The 25,534-nt window shown below is 34.7% G+C and overlaps 1 protein-coding gene and 1 long non-coding RNA gene across 3 annotated transcripts in view; one reads left to right on the top strand and one right to left on the bottom strand.

Annotated features, from left to right (window-relative positions):
* Positions 1 to 14,042, top strand: part of LOC127731747 (protein hinderin-like) — a 38,048-nt gene extending 24,006 nt beyond the window's left edge. The window contains exons 8-12 of one of the 2 annotated variants that reach the window (XM_052240583.1): positions 132 to 173; positions 4,479 to 4,890; positions 9,597 to 9,939; positions 11,547 to 11,633; positions 12,792 to 14,042. In XM_052240583.1, coding sequence (XP_052096543.1) covers positions 132 to 173; positions 4,479 to 4,890; positions 9,597 to 9,939; positions 11,547 to 11,633; positions 12,792 to 13,056 — 1,149 coding nt within the window. In that variant the 3' untranslated portion in view covers positions 13,057 to 14,042. The remainder of the gene's footprint in view (positions 1 to 131; positions 174 to 4,478; positions 4,891 to 9,596; positions 9,940 to 11,546; positions 11,634 to 12,791) is intronic. The other variant, XM_052240584.1, reaches the window with a different exon arrangement.
* The window catches only part of LOC127731770 (uncharacterized), a 243,318-nt gene that overhangs the window by 9,268 nt on the left and 208,516 nt on the right, over positions 1 to 25,534 (bottom strand). The gene's annotated exons all lie outside the window — the stretch shown is intronic.

The raw sequence follows: 25,534 nt of genomic DNA, 5'->3' as shown, positions 1-25,534 counted from the left end.
CTGCCGTTCAAAATTTTAAGTCTGGTATCTATGATGATTTTATGATAAACGTCTGATTTTGCACAAAATTCATTTTTTTTCCATAAGTAAAATGTATTGTTTTTAGATTTAATTATTTTTCTGTTTAATAGCCTAGATCAGTTGTTTTGATTTCTGAGAATCATGGAGTACAGGTAATATTGTCATGGCAATTTTCATACATGAATTTCTTCAATGATCTTTATATTTTGCGACATTCAGGATAATTTCCGATTTCTAATTTGAAACCTTATACACTGATGCCAACCACTACAAATTACTGTAATTAATACCATTTTAGATCATAAAATATTTTTTATGGTCCGCAATGTATTTTATGGGAAATGTTTTATTATGGGCGGCAATGTATTTTATGGGAAATGTTTTATTATGGGCGGCAATGTATTTTATGGGAAATGTTTTATTATGGGCGGCAATGTATTTTATGGGAAATGTTTTATTATGGGCGGCAATGTATTTTATGGGAAATGTTTTTTTTATGGTCGGCAATGTATTTTATGGGAAATGTTTTTTTATGGTCAGCAATGTATTTTATGGGAAATATTTTTTTATGGTCAGCAATGTATTTTATGGGAAATGTTTTTATTATGGTCGGCAATGTATTTTATGGGAAATGTTTTATTATGGTCGGCAATGTATTTTATGGGAAATGTTTTATTATGGTCGGCAATGTATTTTATGGGAAATATTTTTTTATGGTCGGCAATGTATTTTATGGGAAATGTTTTTATTATGGTCGGCAATGTATTTTATGGGAAATGTTTTATTATGGTCGGCAATGTATTTTATGGGAAATGTTTTATTATGGTCGGCAATGTATTTTATGGGAAATGTTTTATTATGGTCGGCAATGTATTTTATGGGAAATGTTTTATTAGGGTCGGCAATGTATTTTATGGGAAATGTTTTATTATGGTCGGCAATGTATTTTATGGGAAATGTTTTTCTTATTGGTGAATTGTTTGCTCCAAAAAGTTCTCCATTTAGATTTTGGTCACTGTCCTTTTTACTTTATTTCTGGTTATAATCATTAAGAAATATCTGCCACTGGACATTAAGCAAACAACAATCAATCATGTACTCCTCAACAACATTGCAGTGACATTTTCATACGAAAACTTTCAAGAAAAAAGAAAGATATGAAAAAAACATTTTCTTTATTTCATTTAATGTTTAAAGTGGTTGGAATTTGTGTTCTTAAGGAGTAAATAGTAAATAAGTAAGTTGAAGAAGCAATGAAAATCTGCATGTATACACTGTAACTGAGTTGTTTTGGTGTGGGAGGCAGTGAATGTAGGACAGAAAGTCACAGGACAAAAAGTCCCGGACAAAAAGTCACAGACAAAAAGTCAAAGGACAAAAAGTCACAATTCAGTTTTGGGATTAATTTTCTTTGAACAAGAAAACACTTATCTTGAAAACATTTTTTTTGTATTTTTCTTGAAGTTTTATATATGATGCAATGTTTTTTAATTAAAATTTATTCAATAAATCTCAATAATGATCAAATAATTGTTATGAAAACAAAATGTCAAAGTGGCTTGGTACTTAAATGGCTTCATTTTGCCAATAAATATATCCTTTGCATGATTACATTTTCATTTATCACGGTTTATGAGCAATTTCCTTAACTTAAAAATGAATATATGTTATAAAAAGAAATTATTTCAAAATATATTTAAACAATTGTCAAAAAAATTATTTGTGACTTTTTGTCCTGTGACTTTTTGTCCTATTAAATTTGTGACTTTATGTCCTGTGACTTTTTGTCCTGTGACTCTCTGTCCGTTTACCGGAGGCAGTATATGAGAATGCTGTGAGGTTTTTTTATGGTCATATTTTGGGGGTGATTTGTGACTTTTTTGATACCATTTGTATGGTTTCACTTTGCTTGCTTGAAGCTCTTATATAAAAATAAGGAGATGTGGTATGATTGCCAATGAGACAACTATACACCAAAGTTCAAATGAAGTGAATGTAAGCAATTATAGGCAACCATTCAGCCTTCAACAATGAGAAAAACCCATACTGTGTGGTCGGCTATAAAAGGTCCCGACATGAAAAATATGAACAATTCAATTGAGAAAACTAACGGCTAATTTATAACAAAACAGTTTACGAAAAACAATTATGACAGACATGAACCAATGACAACCACTAAAATACAGGCTCCTGACTTGAGACATGCACATAAAGAATGTGGTGGGGTTAACCATGTTTTAGTCAGTCTATAGTTATTATAAGATGTCAAAAGTGTTTATCCTGGCAACAATTTTTCAGCAGCAGTAAGAAATGGATTGATTTTATCTTGATTGATTAAGAAATAATTCATGGGGGCTTGAATATATCGTGATTTTACCACGGGTTGGCCCTTTATGACAAATATTTTACCCTGAGCGATAGCTAGGGGTAAAATATCGGCATAAAGGGACAACCCGTGGTAAAATCACGATATATTCAAGCCCCCATGAATTATTTCGATTCTAATAGGACAAATACGGCAATTGTTTTGGATCGAAGCGCTCTAGATGAAGGCATTATTTGCCGTTCCCATAAATAAACGCACTATTAAATTGACGTGAAAGACCGGAGCAAACTGAATAAATGACATGCTTAAACTATTTACAATAACATATTTAGATAGGTTTGGATGAATCTAAATGATAATTGTACTTATATGTCTTATATGTATACAAAAATGGCTTATATAACACATTTTAGCATCGTTTGTTTACGTTTCCTTGTTGTGATGATTTTTGGTTTCACAAGCGTGTATTTTCCCGTAAAATGCTTACATTCTGACGTCATCGTTCTATGACGTCGGGTAGCTCATTCATAAAAAAACAAATGACGTGGGAGTGCGATCGGAACAGCCCAAACAATATATTCATATTTTACCACGGCTGTGTACTCAAAGCGTTTGAAGGACGTCCTGTTAGAATTACTTTTTTACACTATGTCAGAGCATAATTGGTTATATCACATTGAAAATTCAGTTTATTCGATAACCACAATGGCCATTGAAGAAAATTATGAGAGAGTTTATTAAATTTGCCTTGATTTGATAATGCAAAGTTGCAAACATCTTAGATTTTACTGCATATTTCTTTTGCGCAGGTAATAAATTCACACGTAAACAATAAATTTATACTTAATATCAATATTTTTATGCCCCACCTAAGATAGTAGAGGGGCATTATGTTTTTCAGTCTATGTCTGTTCGTTCGTTCGTTCGTTCGTTCTTTCGTCTGTTCGTCAGTCTGTCCCGCTTCAGGTTACAGTTTTGGCCAAGGTAGTTTTTGATGAAGTTGAAGTCCAATCAACTTGAAACTTACTACACATGTTCCCAATGATATGATCTTTCTAATTTTATGCCAAATTAGAGTTTTGATCCCAATTTCACGGTCCACTGATCATAGAAAATGATAGTGGGAGTGGGACATCCGTGTACTATGGACACATTCTTGTTCTTTCTAAAAACAAGTCACAATGGTGAAACTTTTGCTTATCTGACAAGAACACAAAGAAACAAATAAGATATTGTTAATGTAAAGATAGAGTCTTCTTTATGACCAAGGTATTTTATTATAACACTTGAGAACTGAAAAAATACATTTGTAGGATTTTAAGACTGCAGTGACAGGTTGGGGAAGATATATATATATAAAAATATAAACCACAATTCTGAACACCATGAATTTCATGTAGTTAGTTTATACACAGGGCATTCATCACATTGTTTATGGCAGACTGAGCTGATTGCAGTATTATTTGTAATTCACTTTCACATTATTTAGATTTTTACTAGATTCTTTATGTAAGGGCAAAAATAGAATGTAGATATACAAAAAGAATTATTACAAAAGTCATTTCACCCTCAGCAATGTATGACTGACCATGCTTACACTTATTTAAAGGTATTAACCAAACATGTTTAAAGATTTTGGCATGATACACTACACCCCACATGAATTTTGCTTTTTCCACCTGCTCATGGTCGTGGGAAGCAAACTCGTGTCCACTTTAATTTAGCATGAGATTCAATAAACCATTGAATTCAATAAATTTTATTATTTTTCCAAGGTATTGTATAATCCAATTTTCTTTAGTATACCCCCCGCTTTAAAAAAGTGGGGGTATACCGTTTTACCTCTGTCTGTCCGTCCATCCATCCGTCCATCCGTCAGTCTGTCCGTCCGTCCATCCGTCCCATGAAAATTTTTCGTCGCATTTTTCTCAGGAACTACAATACAAGGATTTCTGAAATTTGGTTTCAGGGTTTATATAAGTCGGTTATAACGTTCGATGAGTTTTCAGATTCATCACTCAACAATTTCCTGTTTACCGAAATATTTGGGCGGGGGTATCATCAGTGAGCAGTAGCTCACAGTTTCACTTGTTTATTAAAAATTGACTTTATACACTTATACACTTTTTAGGTTGGTTTCAAAGACAAGTTGGAATCCGATGAGAATTTACAGTATTCACCAAATCTTCACCAGAGTCAAATAGGAGACAGAGAGTATATGAAATACTACAAAAAACTGAAACCAGGTCAACGGAAACGAGAACTACTGAGCCAAAGAGAAAAACTCATGGAGGAACAAAACAGGCTACAGGAGGTGCTCCGTGAACAGGAGCGACAATTACAAGAGAGACAAAAACAGTTGATTGAGAAACGTAAAATGCAACATGAGAGAATAAATTCATTGGAAGAAAAAATAGCATTAGGCCAACAGGATGATGGCAGTGTTTTTAATGGAAGGGTAGATAAGTTAGACTTTGACAAGCCTCTGAGTGAAGTAGATGAGGATGATATACCCAATGAAGCAGCTGACATGGTAGAACAAGGTACATGCATGATCAGGGCTACTTCCTGTATTATAACAGGATACTGATCTTATTTTGGTTCCCTGCAACAATCAGATCTTAGGGCTATGAATTAACTTTATTTCTCCTCCTATATAAATAATAAGAAAATGTGGTATGATTACCAATGAGACTACTATTCAGCAGAGACCAAATAATGATAATGTAAGCAACTACAGGTCACAACACGACCTTCAACAATGAGTAAAACCCATACTGTATAGTAAGCTATAAATTGCCCGACATGAAAAGATGTGATACAAAATGTAAAACGATTCAAAGGAGACAACCAACAGCCTGATTACTGATAAAACAATTAAAAAAAAAACTACAGACAGCAAACTATCAACAATGTATCATTCATCTCATTCAATTTGGATAAAATTTTCACAGAATGTAAGAACATGAAAACCACATGTGTAAGAACCCATTTTCTGGTAGTTTATTTAACATTTTATACTTTAAAGAATGTCTGTCTTTGATAGACCCATATATGTAGACTTTACTTTTATGGTCAGAAAGCTTTAGTTATTTAGGAACATGTTAATATTGAATTTCTATGGTATAAATGATCTTTAAATTTGACCTAACACATTTCTCTAGTTCTACTGAGAAGTTTAAATATTTACAGTTATGTTGTGCCTGTTCATGTGAGAATTTCTCATATTAATACACCGTCAAAATTTCATGTTTGGTTAAATTTCTTCAAAATACTGGTCTGGTCATCTGTTTTGTATACTGCCCTTTCATACTATTTTAAACTGCTAGGTTTGGTTTTCTTGCATATATTTCCATGTGCCCTGTGCTGTCTATCATTTGTTTTTTAGTTTTATATGTATTGTCTATCATTTGTTGTTTCGAAATTATTGGTCTTTTGTTGGGCAATGTATGACAAATATATGTTGAAAAATTATGTAATTCATTGACCGCTCCTGACATGTGTAACTTCAAGGCATATTTTAGCATCGATCGATGTCTTTCAAAATTACTGCGCTTTTCTTGTATCCCTGGTGCTTTCAACTGGAGAACCGTCGTATACAAGCATCGCACAAGTTGGTACTCCAAAGCAGGTGGGGAGCAAGAAGGTGAACTGTGGTTTATTTTTATCAATAGTATCACTTAAGTCGACGCTAGGGGCCGTCTTGACCTTGTTGTAGGGTATGAATGATTCATTCATTGTTGAAGACCCTACATCAATTGTCAAGATGAAGAACAGGAATAAAAGCCCTGTTCATTGATAATTTTCTATGTTTTCTATGTATTGTGTGCGATTTAGTCCCATGTACATTTACTCCATATCCTTTTATTTTCTATTATATGCTCAACTTTATCAGAGTTGTATAATGTGTATTTTTCTGGACTGTCAAACACCTACTTCTTGTTTATGATACTCGAATTTAAAAGGGGGGTGGGTATGACAAAACATGCATTCTTGTTGATAATCACTTTTATAGTTTTCTTCTTATAAAACAAAAATAAAAATAAAATTCAGAGTGTAATCTAACATGATAAATTAAACAAGAGGCAGTAGACACCAAGGAGATAATATAAAATCAGAAGTTCATTGAAATATTGTAAATTCAGAAATTATTGCGATGTTTTTATTTAAGGAATGACTGTAATATTTTTTCTGTCTATGAAGAAATAACATAAAAAATGTGGTGCACACTGAATAACTCGCGTAGCAGGTTATTTTAAAGTGTGCACCACATTTTTTATGTTATTTCGAATAGACAGAAAAAATATTACAGTCATTTCTTATAATTTAATTCTAAATTCCATTTTAAACCGGAATAAACCATGAAAAAACGTTGATGACGTCACGGTCACATGACAAAATTATGTCTATGAGCTGATAAACAAAACAACGTCAGCCAATCAGAAGACGCGTTACATCCAAAATTAAATTATTATTGCAAAAAATGCAATAGTGTTGTAATCGCAATAATATAAACTAGCATTTTGGATTTTTTTATATTAATGAAGCGAGGTTTTTCTCATTATGGCAAAATAATAATTACATTGTGGTCAAAAATTTCAAAATCACAATAATAAATGTACATATGTAATTTCTGAATTTACAGTACACAATACCAAAGTCGAAGAAGAAAACAAAAAATTATTAACTGAAAAGCTTGTTACTTTGAAACAGAGCAGCGAACATTTTTAATTAGGATATGATCACCTGTTTTATATATTAAAGTTGCTCATTTTATTTAAATCTAAATTGATTGTTATATATAGAAGTTCCTCATTTTATTTAAATCTAAATTGATTGTTTGAGGTAAAAGAAATAAACTTTTGTAGGATTTTCATAATTGTATTTTACAGGTGAGAAGGCAATGAAGGGAGATAACTCTCAGGTCATTCTGATCAGCAATGGGAAAATTATCACAATCAACAAGTAACATTCTTAGGGATCATAGATTTATTCTGACGAGGAAGCTCTGAGCATGCTCGGAGGATGCTCAGAGCTTTTTAAGTAGGCTCTTCTCAGCAGTTTATGTGACAATAATTATCATGATCCATTAAAATGTCAATCAAATCTATAGCACTTCTATAATAAGGAAAGTAGAGCATTATAGAGGAAGCTCAATTTACACCTGTGTAAACATCTGGTCCATTCAAATAATTTTGCATGAAATTTTACAAAACTATAAAATAGATGAGAAATTCTTCAATAGTACTGTACAATGCTTGGAAAGAATTATCAAGTCCTCATAGAAAGAAAATGTTTTTAAAACATTTTCTTAATAATTATCATTCTTTTTCAATACAAAAAAAATAATCAAATTTGATATTTAAATATAAATATATTTTAAATTTATACTACAAAAGTCATCAAAGACACAAACTATGGTTATTGATTTATAACCATACTACCAAAACATAGTACATTCAGTTTCATGCGAAAAAGGGTTGATTTTTTTTTATATTTCATTTAATTTGACAGTTGTTGGAAATTAACCCTCCATTTCATTGCAGAAAAGTGTTTTTGAGACGTAAACATGTATCTTGGGTGTTTCAAAGCAATAAAAAAAAATTATTTGGTGTTCTATAAATATTTTGGAAATTTTAGGGGACATGGCAGCTAAAGCTTGTAAAACAGGTAAAAAAAAGGGGGAGAGATTTTGATTGGTTAACTTCTGTTGATGTTTTGTTGTATTGTTACTATAGTACAGGACAGGATAAAACTTTACTCATGTCAAGTAATTCTTTATTTAAAACATAGATAAATTCTGCACATTTATTTTTTTAAATACCAATTAAACAAAGACTGATAAGGGAAAACAATTTTATGTTAGATTTTCACTAAAGTACAGGACAGGATAAAACTTTACTCATGCCAAGTATTTCTTTATTTAAAACAAAGCCAAATCCGCACAATTTATAAAAATGCCAATTAAAGAGAGACGTACTAGAAGGAAAACAATGGTGGTATTACCCCTCAACTTTTCCTAAAGTAGCCATATTTTCTATATAAGAACTAAGTTATACTATTTTATAAAAAAACTTATTACCATTGTTTAGTTAGAGCCATTACTTAAACAAGTAATTTTCAAAATTACCTATACAAGTTATGTTGAAAATGAAGCTGTTTCAAATATTACTTCTATATCATGAATAAGTAACTTCTGTTAATATTATTTTTATAGGTGTTCATTCATACACTAGCTTTAAGAAATTTTTACAGACATCTGGTTTGTTTTCCTGGTGAAATATAAAACTATTTAAATCCTCCTGAAACACTAATTGCCTTTCTGCACCACACTTCTTGGTCAAAGATTGGTCTCTTGGGGCTATCAAAATATCATTTTCCCTTAAAATCTTAGAGATAGACAGATATAAATAGATGGAACCTTGTGATTTAATTAAGACTTGAAGTTATTTATAATTTGTAATCTTAATCAAAAACAATTACATATGTTCCTTAAATAATTGTAAGTACTAAGTTTTTCAAAGATGTATAAAATAATTTATAAAAGTAATATTTTTGTCATTATTTTTAAAGTAACCTCTCTATACTCATCTCAATTGTACAAATACTTAATTGTATTTAATGAAATGATATAAAAATTCTTAAAAACTACATTTAGTCCATGCTTCTTTTGACGTTGTAAAATAACTATTGAGTTATCAAATAATTTTTAAAAACAAAAAATACCTATATATAAGTAACTAAAAAAATAACTTGTTTAGTATCACCCCCCTGACTGTTGTTTGTGTCTTGATAACTTTTATGTAGCATATTATAAACTATATTTAAATCAAATCATCTAATTATAAAAATTTGAGAGTTTTTTTTTTAATATATATAAAAAAAGGAATTATTATTAAATTTAATAAGTAATTATTTAAATCACTTTTACTTTTTGTGGAGACTTGAGATTTCTTTCCAAGCATGACACAGTACTGTTGAAGAATTTCTAATCTATTTTATAGTTTTTTTAAATTTCATGCAAAATGTATTTAAATAGACCAGATGTTTACACAGGTGTTAATTGAGCTTCCTCTATAATGCTTTACTTTCCTTATTATAGAAGTTGTGTAGATTTGATTGACATCTTAATGGATCATGATAATTATTGTCACATAAACTTAAAAAGCTCCGAGCATCCTCCAAGCATGCTCGGAGCTTCCTCATAAGAATAAATCTATGATCCCTTATTATTTTGTGTGTTTTCCAGGAAGAATATCACGCCATTCCATCGCCACTTCACCCCTACCTCGTACCCCACCTACAGCAGAAAAAGGTACCAGTATATCTAGAATGGAATGTTCTGTCCAAGCTAACATTCCTATCTCCCCTCCTAGAGTTGATATTGGAACCAGCATCAGTAGAATGGAATATCCTAACCTAGCAGAGGACGTCCTACACACCCCTTCTAGATATGATGTTGGTACAAGCATTTCTAGAGTGTTACAGCCCAGTAACTATGACGACCAATTAACTCCTACTAAAAGGGATGTAAACAAGTTTATTGATAAGATGACAGAGGTCACATCAAATCTTGCTTCCATGAGTCCAAGGTAATCATCAACAATCATGTAAAATGTATACTTAAGCTGTCATGGATTTTGACTGAACAGAAAAACCTCTTTATGACTCCCTGGTTGGTTGTGGTCATAAAAATATTTAAGTATATTTATCATATCTGGACTCCAGAATCAACCAATCAAAATATTGAATAGTTTTATGTTTTTATGACAGAAAGCCCTGTGCCCCCCCCCCCTTTTTAAACAGATGGTATGCACCATTTCTTTTCATTTATTTTAAGAATTGATCAGAAAAAGATTGACATCTATCTCCAAACATTACCATTTTACATCTGCCCGATGAAGACAGAATGTATTATGATATACCAATATTCGTCTGTCTGTCTGTCTGTCCACACTTAGTATGATCACTTAAATTTGCTGTAACTAATTCTCAGGTAATTTTAGCACATTAGGATTGACAGAAGAAAGCTTTTAACTTTTTTTGGCCATGTTGTTCCTGAGTTACAGGGATTTATTTTTTATTAGAATAGGTGAATGTAACGCACTGTTTTCCAAAAAAAAAAATCCAATTAGTCATTCCAGAGTTATGGGACTTTGAACATCAGATAAATAAAAGGAATTTTTTAAATGTCATGCACTATCTTTAGTATTGTTGGATAAATTGTTTTACAATCTCACCACTGTTGTTGGGATTGGTGAATGCTTTTGATTTTTAGAATTTTCTGGTTTGTCATTCCAGAGTTATGGGACATTTTACACAGTCATATTTGAAACAATATTTATACATCTTAGGCTATCTTCATGCAAGTTTTTCTATTGAGCCATTTTATTTGCTTCTGACTACTTCACTTCTACATATCCGATTTTATTTTTGCAACTACATGTATTACAATATGCAAAAATAAGGGAATAATATGCACTCTTGGCGTAGCTGTTTATTTACATTATTTTTTTGCATTATTGAATATTATCATAGCCAATATTATCGACAAATGGTATTTTTTACAACATGATTTAGTTATGAACTATTCAATTAGTTGTGTTGAAAAGAGAGGTGAAAGATACCAAAGGGACATTCAACTCATAAGTCGAAAATAAACTAACATCACAATGACTGAAAAAGAAAAAGACCGACAGATAAACAACAGTACACAAACACAACATAGAAAACAAAAGACTGAGCAACACAAACCAAACCAATAACCAGGGGTGATCTCAGGTGCTTCAGGAGGGTGAGCAGATCCTGCTCCACATGTGGCACCTGTCGTGTTGCTCATGTATGTACAAACCCAGTGATAAGTCTAATTCGGTTAGTTATACTGCACAGCCCTGTTGACCCTAGAATCACAATTTCAGCAATCTATGATTTCAAATTGTTGTTCATCTTGGTCCAACTTTGGTTTCCTGAATGTTTTATTCAATACAATAAAAGGGTTAAGCAAGGGGAAACATGTCCTCTTTCTTGTTTGCAGTATTTTTAAATGATTTGGAGTTTGTTTTACAGACAAATAACTAAAGGCCTTTTCAAAGTTACAGAAGAAATAGAACATAATTGATGTGATTTTTCCCATGTTCTAAGTATACTTCATAAGTCTTAAACATTTTACTCCTAAATATATTTTGGTCTTTTTTTACAGGTCTCCTGGTGTTAGTAGACAGGGTAACTTGCCCTTACCTGCAAATAGAGGACGAAGTAATTTATCACCTGCTGTAAAAGTTCCAGGGTAAGAACTGCTTATTGAAGTACTGTTGATTCACTTTTTTCAAGGGTACCATTTAGATTATGGGAAGCACGTATTATCAAGGATGCTTGCATTTTGCGTTTTTTTTCGGCATACAATAAAATTTAGAATGGAAACGGGGAATATGTCAGAGAGACAACAACCCGCCCAAAGAGCAGAAAACAGCTGAAGGCCACCAATGGGTTATCAACACAGCAAGAAAATCCCTCACCTGGATGCAGGCTTCAGCTGTTCACTTAAAAAAATATATACTAGTTCAGGAAAAATGGACATCACACTAAACTCTGTAACATATAAATGAACCAAAATTAAATAAACATACAAAACTAACAAAGGCCAGAGGTTTCTGACTTGGGACAGGCGCAAAAAATGTGGCAGGGTTAAACATGTTTTATGAGATCTCAACCCTTCCCCTATACATTACGGCAAGCCAATTTGGAAAAAAAAAACACTATATGTACAGTAAAACTCAGTTTAAAAGGAGTAACAGAGTAACAGAAGAAATTTAGCAAAATGACAATGATCAAAATACATTAAAAAATTACTACTAGCAGTTACTGACATGACAGCTCCAGACCTCAATTAAACTGATTGAAAGATTATGTCTTCATTATATGAAAATTTTATATTTTGTTGAACACTTAAGTTAGAACTGTTCCAAAATTGATCATGATTGGTTTTGATATTTAACATTATTAATGATTTCAATTCACGATTTTATCACATCTATTAAAATTGGAAAAAAAAGTTCAGATTAATCAGTTGACATTTTGGTTAGTCAATATTCGGTCTTTCCAAGAGTTCGTCATTGAACCTTTGACAACACTAGTTTAAAGTATATACATGTTGGAATATAAAAATAAGAAGATGTGTATGATTGCTAATGAGACAACACTCCACAAGAGACCAAATGACACAGAAATTAACAACTATAGGTCACCATACGGCCTTCAACAATGAGTAAAACCCTTACCTCATAGTCAACTATAAAAGGCCCCGAAATGACAAATGTAAAACAATTCAAAAGAGAAAACTAATGGCCTGATTTATGTACAAAATAATGAACGAAAAACAAATATGATACACAGCAACAAACTATAACCATGGAATTCCTAGTTTTGTATCGTATATATTTTTCAGAGACAAGACATTATCAGTAGTCGACATAGTTAACTCCCTTGATGAAGACCTGTCAAGTCCTCTTCTGTCTGGGAGCTACCACAGTCCTAACCCTAAATCTGTCAGCAAGATAACCAGTCTGGAAGGAAGACTGAAAACCAGTCCTGGAGTCCGTAGTTCATTAACTCGTAAATCTGTCCGTGACCAAAACTTGTATGACGACGAGAGTACTAAAGAGGAACAAGAAGAAAGTCACATCTTAGAAGATATTTTTTTCTTAAAATAATCTGACGGAAATTATCCACGTAAAACTTGGCATAAATAATATGAACTGTTATAATTCATCTTTACTAAAGTTTAAATGTTAACAAGAGGATATTGTTCTTAAAATAATCTACAGTACATACAAGGGGTTGAGACAAATCATTCTTGTCTTCATATTCTATAGAAAGTGTTACACTGGATCACAAATCAGAATGAAAACACCTCAAAAAACCATGGATCACCCTGAATCACTCTGAACAGCTAGATTTTATACAGTGAATGCTGGTGATCCATGGTGATTCACTTTGAGTTACCTCTCTGTATATTCAGAAGAAAGTATATCACAGGGTCATAAATGGTATTACTCCAAATCACCAACAATCACCTTGTTTCACAGTGAACCACTCCACACCAACAAAAATGATTTTTTACAGTGACTGCTGGTGATCCATGAAGAATCACTCTAAAATATTTTCATATTTTATAGAAATTTATGGCAAGGTCATAAATTTCATCACCACAAATCATCAGCAATCACCCTGTTTCACCATAAATCACTCCAAAACGGCAAAAGTGATTTTTGACTTAATCTCCTTGTGTGTACTGTATTAAACATTTGTCTCTTTAACTTTTATTTTTTCTGCAGACTTTAAACCAATTTTGACTCATCTCATTACCTAGTAAAACTCTACTATAGTTACAAATGACCTCTTGGACGAGAATATGTTATCTTCTTAACATTGGTATCACTATTCAGTCTGTTGAAATAGTTACCATAGAGACAAACTTTACAAAAACTTAAGGATATAGTTGTAAAATATTAAAATAAAAAGATTTTTCTTATTTTCAGTGAGCTCTGTGGTGTGAACCCATAAATCTATGGACATTACATTATGATATTCTGTAGTCGTTAGGAGGTGATGATAAAACTATAATAATCATTCATTATCTGTATTACATAGTTATATATATATATATACTTGTTGATTAAATATTGTTTAAAGTTGCTGTATTAGTTTATTTTAATGAGGCAATTTTGTAAATTTAAAAACTTCAACCCCAGTCAGGTAAAACTAAAGAAGCAAACATTTCAGAAATAAAAAGTCAACAGAATTATGACAAAGGAATCCTTAGCTATACTGGTTATGTTTTTTTTTCCATGAAGTTGTGAATGCCAGACTTTGGGGTACATTTTCAGGAAGGCGCATCAACAAGGTATTAATTTGTGATTAGGTCAGTTTAAGAGGAACCACTAGTGTTAGATCAATGATATTTAGCATGCAGTTGTAATAGCATTTTACATTTTAAAGTTTGAGTTTAGGGGAACCACCTATGTTAAGTCAATGACATTTGTATTAGCATTGGTATTTCTCATTTCCATGTTCTTTTTATGCCCCTGCCGTAGCGGAGGGGGCATTAAGTTTTACCCTTGTACGTACGTACGTCCCAAAATTGGTTTCGGTTCTCTAACTTGAGTTTGCCTCAACTAAATGTTATGAAACTTATACACAATGCTTATTACCACAAAATACAGATCAGGTTTGAATTTTGGTAGCATCACTCTAACTGTTCTAGAGTTATGCCCCTTTATAAATGGAAAAGTAAAAAAAAATTTAGTTTCCTTTCTCTAACTTAAGTTTGCCTCAACCAAATGTTATGAAAATTATACACAATGCTTATTACCACAAAACACAGATCAATATTGAATTTTAGTGGTGTCACTTTAAACGTTCTAGAGTTATGCCCCTTTATAAATGGAAAAATTGCAAAATGTTTAGTTTCCGTTCTCTAACTGAAGTTTGCCTCAACCAAATGTTGTGAAACTTATACACAATGCTTTTTATCACAAAACACAGATCAAGTTCAATTTTGGTGGTGTCACTTTAATCATTATGGAGTTATGCCCCTTTATAAATCGAAAAATGCAAAATTTTTAGTTTCCGTTCTGTAACTTAAGTTTGCCCCAACCAAACAGTATGAAACCTTTACACAATACTTATTACCACAAAACTCAGATCAAGTACAAATTTGGGTAGCATCACTTGTATTGTTCCTTTATAATGTTGTATGCAAGCGGGAGCATCATCTGTGTCCATGGGGACACATTCTCCATTTATTTTTTTTTGGAATGCACTTTCGTTCATGATTCATTAACTTTAAATGTTATTCATATAATACAAAAATAAGAAAATGTGGTATGATTGCCAATAAGACAACTCTCCCCCAGAGACAAAATGCCATAGAAGTTAAGAATTATAGGTCACTGTATGGCCTTCAACTATGAGCAAAACCCATACCACATAGTTTACATGTGAAAGTATTGCTATTTTAATTTCAACATATCTATTATACTATCAAAATTTCTAGACCTATATCTGTTTTAAATGTGTATGTTATCATGAGTGGTCTATTTGGCAAAATGTTTCTGTATGTGAGCATTAATTATTTTTTGTTTGATAAAAAAGAGATGTGGGATGCATGCCACTGAGACAGGAACCCAACACCAAAAATAAACAGAAAAGACCATGTCACTGAGACAGGTACCCCACACCAAAAATAAACAGAGAGAACCATGTCACTGAGACAGGTACCCAACACCAAAAATAAACAGAGAGAACCATGTCACTGAGACAGGTACCCAACACCAAAAATAAACAGAGAAGACCATGTCACTGAGACGTACCCAACACCAAAAATAAACAGAAAAGACCATGTCACTGAGACAGGTACCCAACACCAAAAATAAACAGAAAAGACCATGTCACTGAGACAGGTACCCAACACCAAAAATAAACAGAAAAGACCATGTCACACCTTAATACTCCTGGTAGTGTTCTGACTAGTGAAAAAATGTTTAAACGAAAAAAAAGGCTGTGATGTGTTGATACTTGCAAAAGATTCACCATCAACTCAAAATTAATGATCAAGTTCCTTATTCAGGGCAGGTACATTAACAATTACTTAGTGTAAGCATATTGACACTTATTCAGGGCAGGTACATTAACACTTACTTAGTGTAGGCACATTGGACACTTACTCAGGGCAGGTACATTAACACTTACTTAGTGTAGGCACATTGGACACTTACTCAGGGCAGGTACATTAACACTTATTTAATGTAGGCACATTAGACACTTACTCAGGGCAGGAACATTAACACTTACTTAGTGTAGGCAAACTGGCACTTGTTCAGGGCAGGTACATTAACACTTACTTAGTGTTGGCACATTGGACACTTACTCAGGGCAAGTACATTAACACTTACTTAGTGTAGGCAAATTGACACTTACTCAGGGCAGGTACATTAACACTTACTTAGTGTTGGCACATTGGACACTTACTCAGGGCAAGTACATTAACACTTACTTAGTGTAGGCAAATTGACACTTACTCAGGGCAGGTACATTAACACTTACTTAGTGTTGGCACATTGGACACTTACTCAGGGCAGGAACATTAACACTTACTTAGTGTAGGCAAACTGACACTTGTTCAGGGCAGGTACATTAACACTTACTTAGTGTAGGCACATTGGACACTTACTCAGGGCAGGTACATTAACACTTATTTAATGTAGGCACATTAGACACTTACTCAGGGCAGGAACATTAACACTTACTTAGTGTAGGCAAACTGGCACTTGTTCAGGGCAGGTACATTAACACTTACTTAGTGTTGGCACATTGGACACTTACTCAGGGCAAGTACATTAACACTTACTTAGTGTAGGCAAATTGACACTTACTCAGGGCAGGTACATTAACACTTACTTAGTGTTGGCACATTGGACACTTACTCAGGGCAGGTAAATTAACACTTACTTAGTGTAGGCAAATTGACACTTACTCAGGGCAGGTACATTAACACTTACTTAGTGTAGGCACATTGGACACTTACTCAGGGCAGGTACATTAACGCCTACTTAGTGTAGGCACATTGGACACTTACTCAGGGCAGGAACATTAACACTTACTTAGTGTAGGCACATTGGCACTTACTCAGGGCAGGTACATAAACACTTACTTAGTGTAGGCACATTGGACACTTACTCAGGGCAAGTACATTAACACTTACTTAGTGTTGGCACATTGGACACTTACTCAGGGCAGGTACATTAACACTTACTTAGTGTAGGCACATTGGACACTTACTCAAGGCAGGTACATTAACACTTACTTAGTGTAGGCACATTGGACACTTACTCAGGGCAGGTACATTAACAATTACTTAGTGTAAGCAAATTGGACACTTACTCAGGGCAAGTACATTAACACTTACTTAGTGTAGGCACATTGGACACTTACTCAGGGCAGGTACATTAACACTTATTTAATGTAGGCACATTAGACACTTACTCAGGGCAAGTACATTAACACTTACTTAGTGTAGGCACATTGGACACTTACTCAGGGCAGGTACATTAACACTTATTTAATGTAGGCACATTAGACACTTACTCAGGGCAGGTACATTAACACTTACTTAGTGTAGGCACATTGGACACTTACTCAGGGCAGGAACATTAACACTTACTTAGTGTTGGCACATTGGATACTTACTCAGGGCAGGTACATTAACACTTACTTAGTGTTGGCACATTGGACACTTACTCAGGGCAGGTACATTAACACTTATTTAATGTAGGCACATTAGACACTTACTCAGGGCAAGTACATTAACACTTACTTAGTGTAGGCACATTGGCACTTACTCAGGGCAGGTACATAAACAATTACTTAGTGTAGGCACATTGGACACTTACTCAGGGCAAGTACATTAACACTTACTTAGTGTAGGCAAATTGACACTTACTCAGGGCAGGTACATAAACACTTACTTAGTGTAGGCACATTGGACACTTACTCAGGGCAGGTACATTAACACTTACTTAGTGTTGGCACATTGGACACTTACTCAGGGCAGGTACATTAACACTTATTTAATGTAGGCACATTAGACACTTACTCAGGGCAGGAACATTAACACTTACTTAGTGTAGGCACATTGGCACTTACTCAGGGCAGGTACATAAACACTTACTTAGTGTAGGCACATTGGACACTTACTCAGGGCAGGTACATTAACACTTACTTAGTGTTGGCACATTGGACACTTACTCAGGGCAGGTACATAAACAATTACTTAGTGTAGGCACATTAGACACTTACTCAGGGCAGGAACATTAACACTTACTTAGTGTAGGCACATTGGCACTTACTCAGGGCAGGTACATAAACACTTACTTAGTGTAGGCACATTGGACACTTACTCAGGGCAGGTACATTAACACTTACTTAGTGTTGGCACATTGGACACTTACTCAGGGCAGGTACATTAACACTTATTTAATGTAGGCACATTAGACACTTACTCAGGGCAAGTACATTAACACTTACTTAGTGTAGGCACATTGGACACTTACTCAGGGCAGGTACATTAACACTTATTTAATGTAGGCACATTAGACACTTACTCAGGGCAGGTACATTAACACTTACTTAGTGTAGGCACATTGGACACTTACTCAGGGCAGGAACATTAACACTTACTTAGTGTTGGCACATTGGATACTTACTCAGGGCAGGTACATTAACACTTACTTAGTGTTGGCACATTGGACACTTACTCAGGGCAGGTACATTAACACTTATTTAATGTAGGCACATTAGACACTTACTCAGGGCAAGTACATTAACACTTACTTAGTGTAGGCACATTGGACACTTACTCAGGGCAGGAACATTAACACTTACTTAGTGTTGGCACATTGGATACTTACTCAGGGCAGGTACATTAACACTTACTTAGTGTTGGCACATTGGACACTTACTCAGGGCAGGTACATTAACACTTATTTAATGTAGGCACATTAGACACTTACTCAGGGCAAGTACATTAACACTTACTTAGTGTAGGCACATTGGACACTTACTCAGGGCAGGTACATTAACACTTACTTAGTGTAGGCACATTGGACACTTACTCAGGGCAGGTACATTAACGCTTACTTAGTGTAGGAACATTAGACACTTACTCAGGGCAGGTACATTAACACTTAGTGTAGGCACATTGGACACTTACTCAGGGCAGGTACATTAACACTTACTTAGTGTAGGCAAACTGACACTTGTTCAGGGCAGGTACATTAACACTTACTTAGTGTAGGCACATTGGACACTTACTCAGGGCAGGTACATTAACACTTACTTAGTGTAGGCACATTGGACACTTACTCAGGGCAGGTACATTAACACTGCCTTAGTGTAGGCACATTGGACACTTACTCAGGGGAGGTACATTAACACTTACTTAGTGTAGACAAATTGGACACTTATTCAGGGCAGGTACATTAACACCTACTTAGTATAGGAAAACTGACACTTGTTCAGGGCAGGTACATAAATACTTACTTAGTGTAGGCACATTGGACACTTACTCAGGGCAGGTACATTAACACTTACTTAGTGTAGGCACATTGGACACTTACTCAGGGCAGGTACATTAACACTTACTAACTGTAGGCACATTGGACACTTACTCAGGGCAAGTACATTAACACTTACTTACTGTAGGCACATTGGACACTTACTCAAGGCAGGTACATTAACACTTACTTAGTGTAGGCACATTAGACACTTACTCAGGGCAGGTACATTAACACTTACTTAGTGTTGGCACATTGGACACTTACTCAGGGCAGGAACATAAACACTTACTTAGTGTAGGCACATTGGACACTTACTCAGGGCAGGTACATTAACACTTACTTAGTGTAGGCAAACTGACACTTGTTCAGGGCAGGTACATTAACACTTACTTAGTGTAGGCACATTGGACACTTACTCAGGGCAGGTACATTAACACTTACTTAGTGTAAGCACATTGGACACTTATTCAGGGCAGGTACATTAACACTTACTTAGTATAGGCAAACTGACACTTGTTCAGGGCAGGTACATAAATACTTACTTAGTGTAGGCACATTGGACTTTTACTCAGGGCAAGTACATTTACACTTACTTAGTGTAGGCACATTGGACACTTACTCAGGGCAGGTACATTAACACTTACTAACTGTAGGCACATTGGACACTTACTCAGGGCAAGTACATTAACACTTACTTAGTGTAGGCAAACTGACACTTGTTCAGGGCAGGTATATAAACACTTAGTGTAGGCGAATTGGACACTAAGTCTTACTCAGGGCAGGTACATTAACACTTACTTAGTGTAGGCACATAAAATACTTACTCAGGGCAGGTACATTAACACTTACTTAGTGTAGGCAAACTGACACTTGTTCAGGGCAGGTACATAAACACTTACTAAGTGTAGGCACATTAGACACTTACTCAGGGCAGGTACATTAACACTTACTTAGTGTAGGCACATTAGACACTTACTCAGGGTAGGTACATTAACACCTACTTAGTGTAGGCACATTGGACACTTACTCAGGGGAGGTACATTAACACCTACTTAGTGTAGGCACATTGAACACTTACTCAGGGCAGGTACATTAACACTTACTTAGTGTAGGCACATTGGACACATACTCAGGGCAGGTACATTAACACTTACTAAGTGTAGGCACATTAGACACTTACTCAGGGCAGGTACATTAACACTTACTTAGTGTAGGCACATTAGACACTTACTCAGGGCAGGTACATTAACACTTACTTAGTGTAGGCACATTGGACACATACTCAGGGCAGGTACATTAACACTTACTTAGTGTAGGCACATTGGACACTTGTTCAGGGCAGGTACATTAACACCTACTTAGTGTAGGCACATTGGACACTTACTCAGGGCAGGTACATTAACACCTACTTAGTATAGGCAAACTGACACTTGTTCAGGGCAGGTACATAAACACTTACTTAGTGTTGGCACATTGTACACTTACTCAGGGAAGGTACATTAACACTTACTTACTGTAGGCACATTGGACACTTACTCAAGGCAGGTACATTAACACTTACTTAGTGTAGGCACATTGGACACTTACTCAGGGCAGGTACATTAACACTTACTTAGTGTAGGCAAACTGACACTTGTTCAGGGCAGGTACATTAACACTTACTTAGTGTAGGCAAACTGACACTTGTTCAGGGCAGGTACATTAACACTTACTTAGTGTAGGCACATTGGACACTTACTCAAGGCAGGTACATTAACACTTACTTAGTGTAGGCACATTGGACACTTACTTAAGGCAGGTACATTAACACTTCCTCAGTGTAGGCGCATTGGACACTTACTCAGGGCAGGTACATTAACACTTAGTGTAGGCACATTGGACACTTACTCAGGGCAGGTACATTAACACTTCCTTAGTGTAGGCACATTGGACACTTACTCAGGGCAAGTACATTAACAGATGGAGGTTTCAATATTTGTTTGAGTAATCACACTTGTCTTTTTATGTGGATTCGGATGGGATTTATTTAATCGAGAATAATGGGCCAATGCTACAGAATAATTGGCAAAAAAAAGAAAGAAGAGAATGAATGGGCCTCAAAAAATAAAGAATAAGAGAAAAATACCCACCCCTAAAAAAAACAAAAAAAACAAAAGAATAGAGAATAATTGGGTGCTAAAATATAATATACAAAATAGAGAATAATTGGCAAAAATATAAAGAACAGAGAAAAATAACATAAAAAGATAAAGAATACAGAGATGAATGACTCCACATCTAGACCCTATGATATTTTGATAGCAGGTTAACAAAGAGGAGAAAGAGCATTTAATTCTATATAGAAAAAGCACTTAACTTAATTTATTTCTCATATATATATTGAATGACTTTTTTGTCCTCGGAGCTTGTGAATTTTTCTTAACAATTTCTGATACCCACAGTTTTCTGTTTCTGTGATGTTTTATATTTTGTCCTCAATTTTAACTCAGTCTTTTGTAAAAATTGAGGTGTAGGGTCCCCCTCTACTTTGAAAACATAGAAAAAGACCTTGCATCTAAGACGTTCTACCCCTGTCATGAAAATGTCACAAAACCTTGAAAAACGTTAAAATTTCCAATATTAAAGATCCGAGTTATTTCCCTTTCACAGCTCAAAACTCCTTGACAGTCCGTGCTCTTATATGCACCGTATAGATCAATTTTGCGGTTTGTACAAATACATTTAAGTAAGTTTTGTTTTTTTCTAAATCACCCTTTTTGAATATAGAATATAAGGGGTAAAAAAGTGGGGATGTGGGTTATAGGGGGGGGGGGGGATTGGATCTGGGGAACAATTACAAAAAAATGGGACTTAGAGAAGTGAGCACCTCCGTTTCATCTCCCTCTTTTGTGGGAAGAAGAGTGGGAGCACTGTATGTGTTATTTGATACAAATATTTGGACTTCAGACACTGAACTACTTTAACAAATGCCCCCCCCCCCCCCCCCTATAAAAATCAAATGGTAGCTCCCTTTTCATAACGTCAAGCTATCTTGATCGTGTGCGAATCCAGGGGATGGTCCGGTGGGTTGGGAACCCCCCCCCCCCCCTCCCCTTTTTTTTCAATTATGTGAACTTTTCATGGTGTTCCGGGGGTTGGAATCCCCCTTTTCAAAATGGATGGAACCTCGACTGATGTGTATTAGGTCAAGCTATCTGAACCATATGTTTTTCGTTTGTTTGTATATCTACATTAGCAGAGGTCAGGAATAGTTTGTTGTGTATTGTGCTGTGAAATATTTTCGGTTCCATCGTTTACTGTAAAATTCAAATGTACATAACTTAATTAGAATGATACTACTAATCTAAACTCAGCACATACATGTTCTTTAGTGCTCCTAGCCAAAATAAAACGAATTTTTACAGGTGGAGAATGAAGATGTTCCAACAATTTTCTAGGGTTCTGTGCAGAAAATGATTCTAATAAATTCTTATTTTATCAATTGAATTAGGTGATATGTCTTTTTATGGGATCTTACACGGAGCTAGCACATTAAAATCAAGCTTACGTACTTCGACCTATAATGGTTTACTTTTACAAATTGTGACTTGGATGGAGAGTTGTCATTGGCATTATACTATCAACATTGGCATTATACTATCAACATTGGCATTATACTATCAACATTGGCATTATACTATAAACATTGGCATTATACTATCAACATTGGCATTATACTATCAACATTGGCATTATACTATCAACATTGGCATTATACTATCAACATTGGCATTATACTATCAACATTAGCTATCAACATTGGCATTATACTATCAACATTAGCTATCAACATTGGCATTATACTATCAAAATTAGCTATCAACATTGGCATTATACTATCAACATTGGCTATCAACATTGGCATTATACTATCAACATTGGCATTATACTATCAACATTGGCATTATACTATCAACATTGGCATTATACTATCAACATTACATACAGACGAGTCACATATCTGTTTATTGTTTTGTTTATAAATCAGACTGTTTTCCCGTTTGAATTGTTTTACATTTGTCATTTCGGGGCCTTTTATGGCTTGCTATGCGGTATGGGTTTTGCTCATTGTTGAAGACCGTACAGTTACCGATAGATGTTAACTTCTACTTGATTTGTCTCTGGTGGATAGTTGTCTCATTGGTATTTATACCACAGCTTCTTAATTTTATATATAACGAGTGCTACATTTTAGTTAGAATGAAATATAATATAATCTTTATTGCAAAATTACACCCATAAGGGTCAAGCAATACAAACAATTATACATTTTAAATACAATGCAATACAATGTAATACAATACGATATAATAGAACATATTTCAAGAGTTCAATTTTAAATTTATGTAAAAAACACAATCATAAGCTTGTCTGGCATGGGTCTGACCCCCTCAGTTCTAAAGACTGCTTAATAAAGACTCCAATATGACAAACAAGTTCAGGGATGGGGTTTAGAATGTGTTTTAGTTTATTAAATGCATCAAGTTGTTGAAATAATGGTATATAGTCTTTTAGATAAGCAAAAAAATTGGAACGCAATGATATGTTAATGTTACAATACAAAAAGAAATGAAATTCGTCATCTAGGACTCCACATTTTTTACATAATCTGTGTGCTCTTGGAATGTTTCTGTACCTTCCCAAAATATACAATTCGTGTTCTGTTAAATTATGATACTCAAGTAGCACAATAGTGCACAGGCGCTTTTTGCATAGACACCCCCCCCCCTTTTTTTTCTTATTGCTCTTACCCATACCATATAACTGTAACAGTAGTTCACATATGCTGACACTCTAGCAGCGGATCACATATGCTGACACTAGCAGCGGATCACATATGCTGACACTCTAGCAGCGGATCACATATGCTGACACTCTAGCAGCGGATCACATATGCTGACACTCTAGCAGCGGATCACATATGCTGACACTCTAGCAGCGGATCACATATGCTGACACTCTAGCAGCGGATCACATATGCTGACACTAGCAGCGGATCACATATGCTGACACTCTAGCAGCGGATCACATATGCTGACACTCTAGCAGCGGATCACATATGCTGACACTCTAGCAGCGGATCACATATGCTGACACTAGCAGCGGATCACATATGCTGACACTCTAGCAGCGGATCACATATGCTGACACTAGCAGCGGATCACATATGCTGACACTCTAGCAGCGGATCACATATGCTGACACTCTAGCAGTGGATCACATATGCTGACACTCTAGCAGAGGATCACATATGCTGACACTCTAGCAGCGGATCACATATGCTGACACTCTAGCAGCGGATCACATATGCTGAAACTCTAGCAGCGGATCACATATGCTGACACTCTAGCAGCGAAAATAAGAATAGAGCAGCATCATATTTGATCAGGAATTAAATTCAAAAAGGGGGAATTAGTCCATAAAACATTATTAAAATCAAACACTTGACTATATCAATCAACGCAACGAATGAAAGCAACTGTTAATTATTGTAATAGCTGATGGATAGAAAAATAACACATTTGATAAGGGACGACATCAAAAGTTCAATGTAGGATAAAAAACTTAATTCACATAGTTTTTTCACTGACCCCCACCCCCTCTTAACTTAATTTGGGAAAAATTGATTGACCAATATGGATACATGTAAAATCGATTTTGGATAAACAAAACTTGCAGCAATTTTAACCCCCCCCCCCCCCCCCCCCCAAACTATTTGATTTAAGTTTTTTATCCTACATTGATCTTTTGATGTCGTCCCTAAGTGGAAATAAGTTAAAATGTAAAAGAATATTTACTCAATAAAATTCAATCACAAAAAAAAAAAATGATAGAGAAAAGGGGGTCCATGCCACAAGTGCTTGTGTACTATTTTATATCATAATTTTACAGTACAAAAATTGTACTACAAATCAAATTAACGGTTTTGTACCTCCATTTGTTGGTAATATGGTGTAATAAAATAAATAGTATTTTTTCGTGCTGTAATACGGTATAAGAAATTCTGCTGAAAGTGTAAAGCCCTTTACTAGAA

This window comes from Mytilus californianus, unplaced genomic scaffold, assembly GCF_021869535.1.
Source record: "Mytilus californianus isolate M0D057914Y unplaced genomic scaffold, xbMytCali1.0.p SCAF_20, whole genome shotgun sequence".
Lineage (NCBI taxonomy): Eukaryota > Metazoa > Mollusca > Bivalvia > Mytilida > Mytilidae > Mytilus > Mytilus californianus.
The sequence above is the reverse complement of the archived record's forward strand: the minus strand, read 5'-3'. Positions and strand labels throughout refer to the sequence as shown.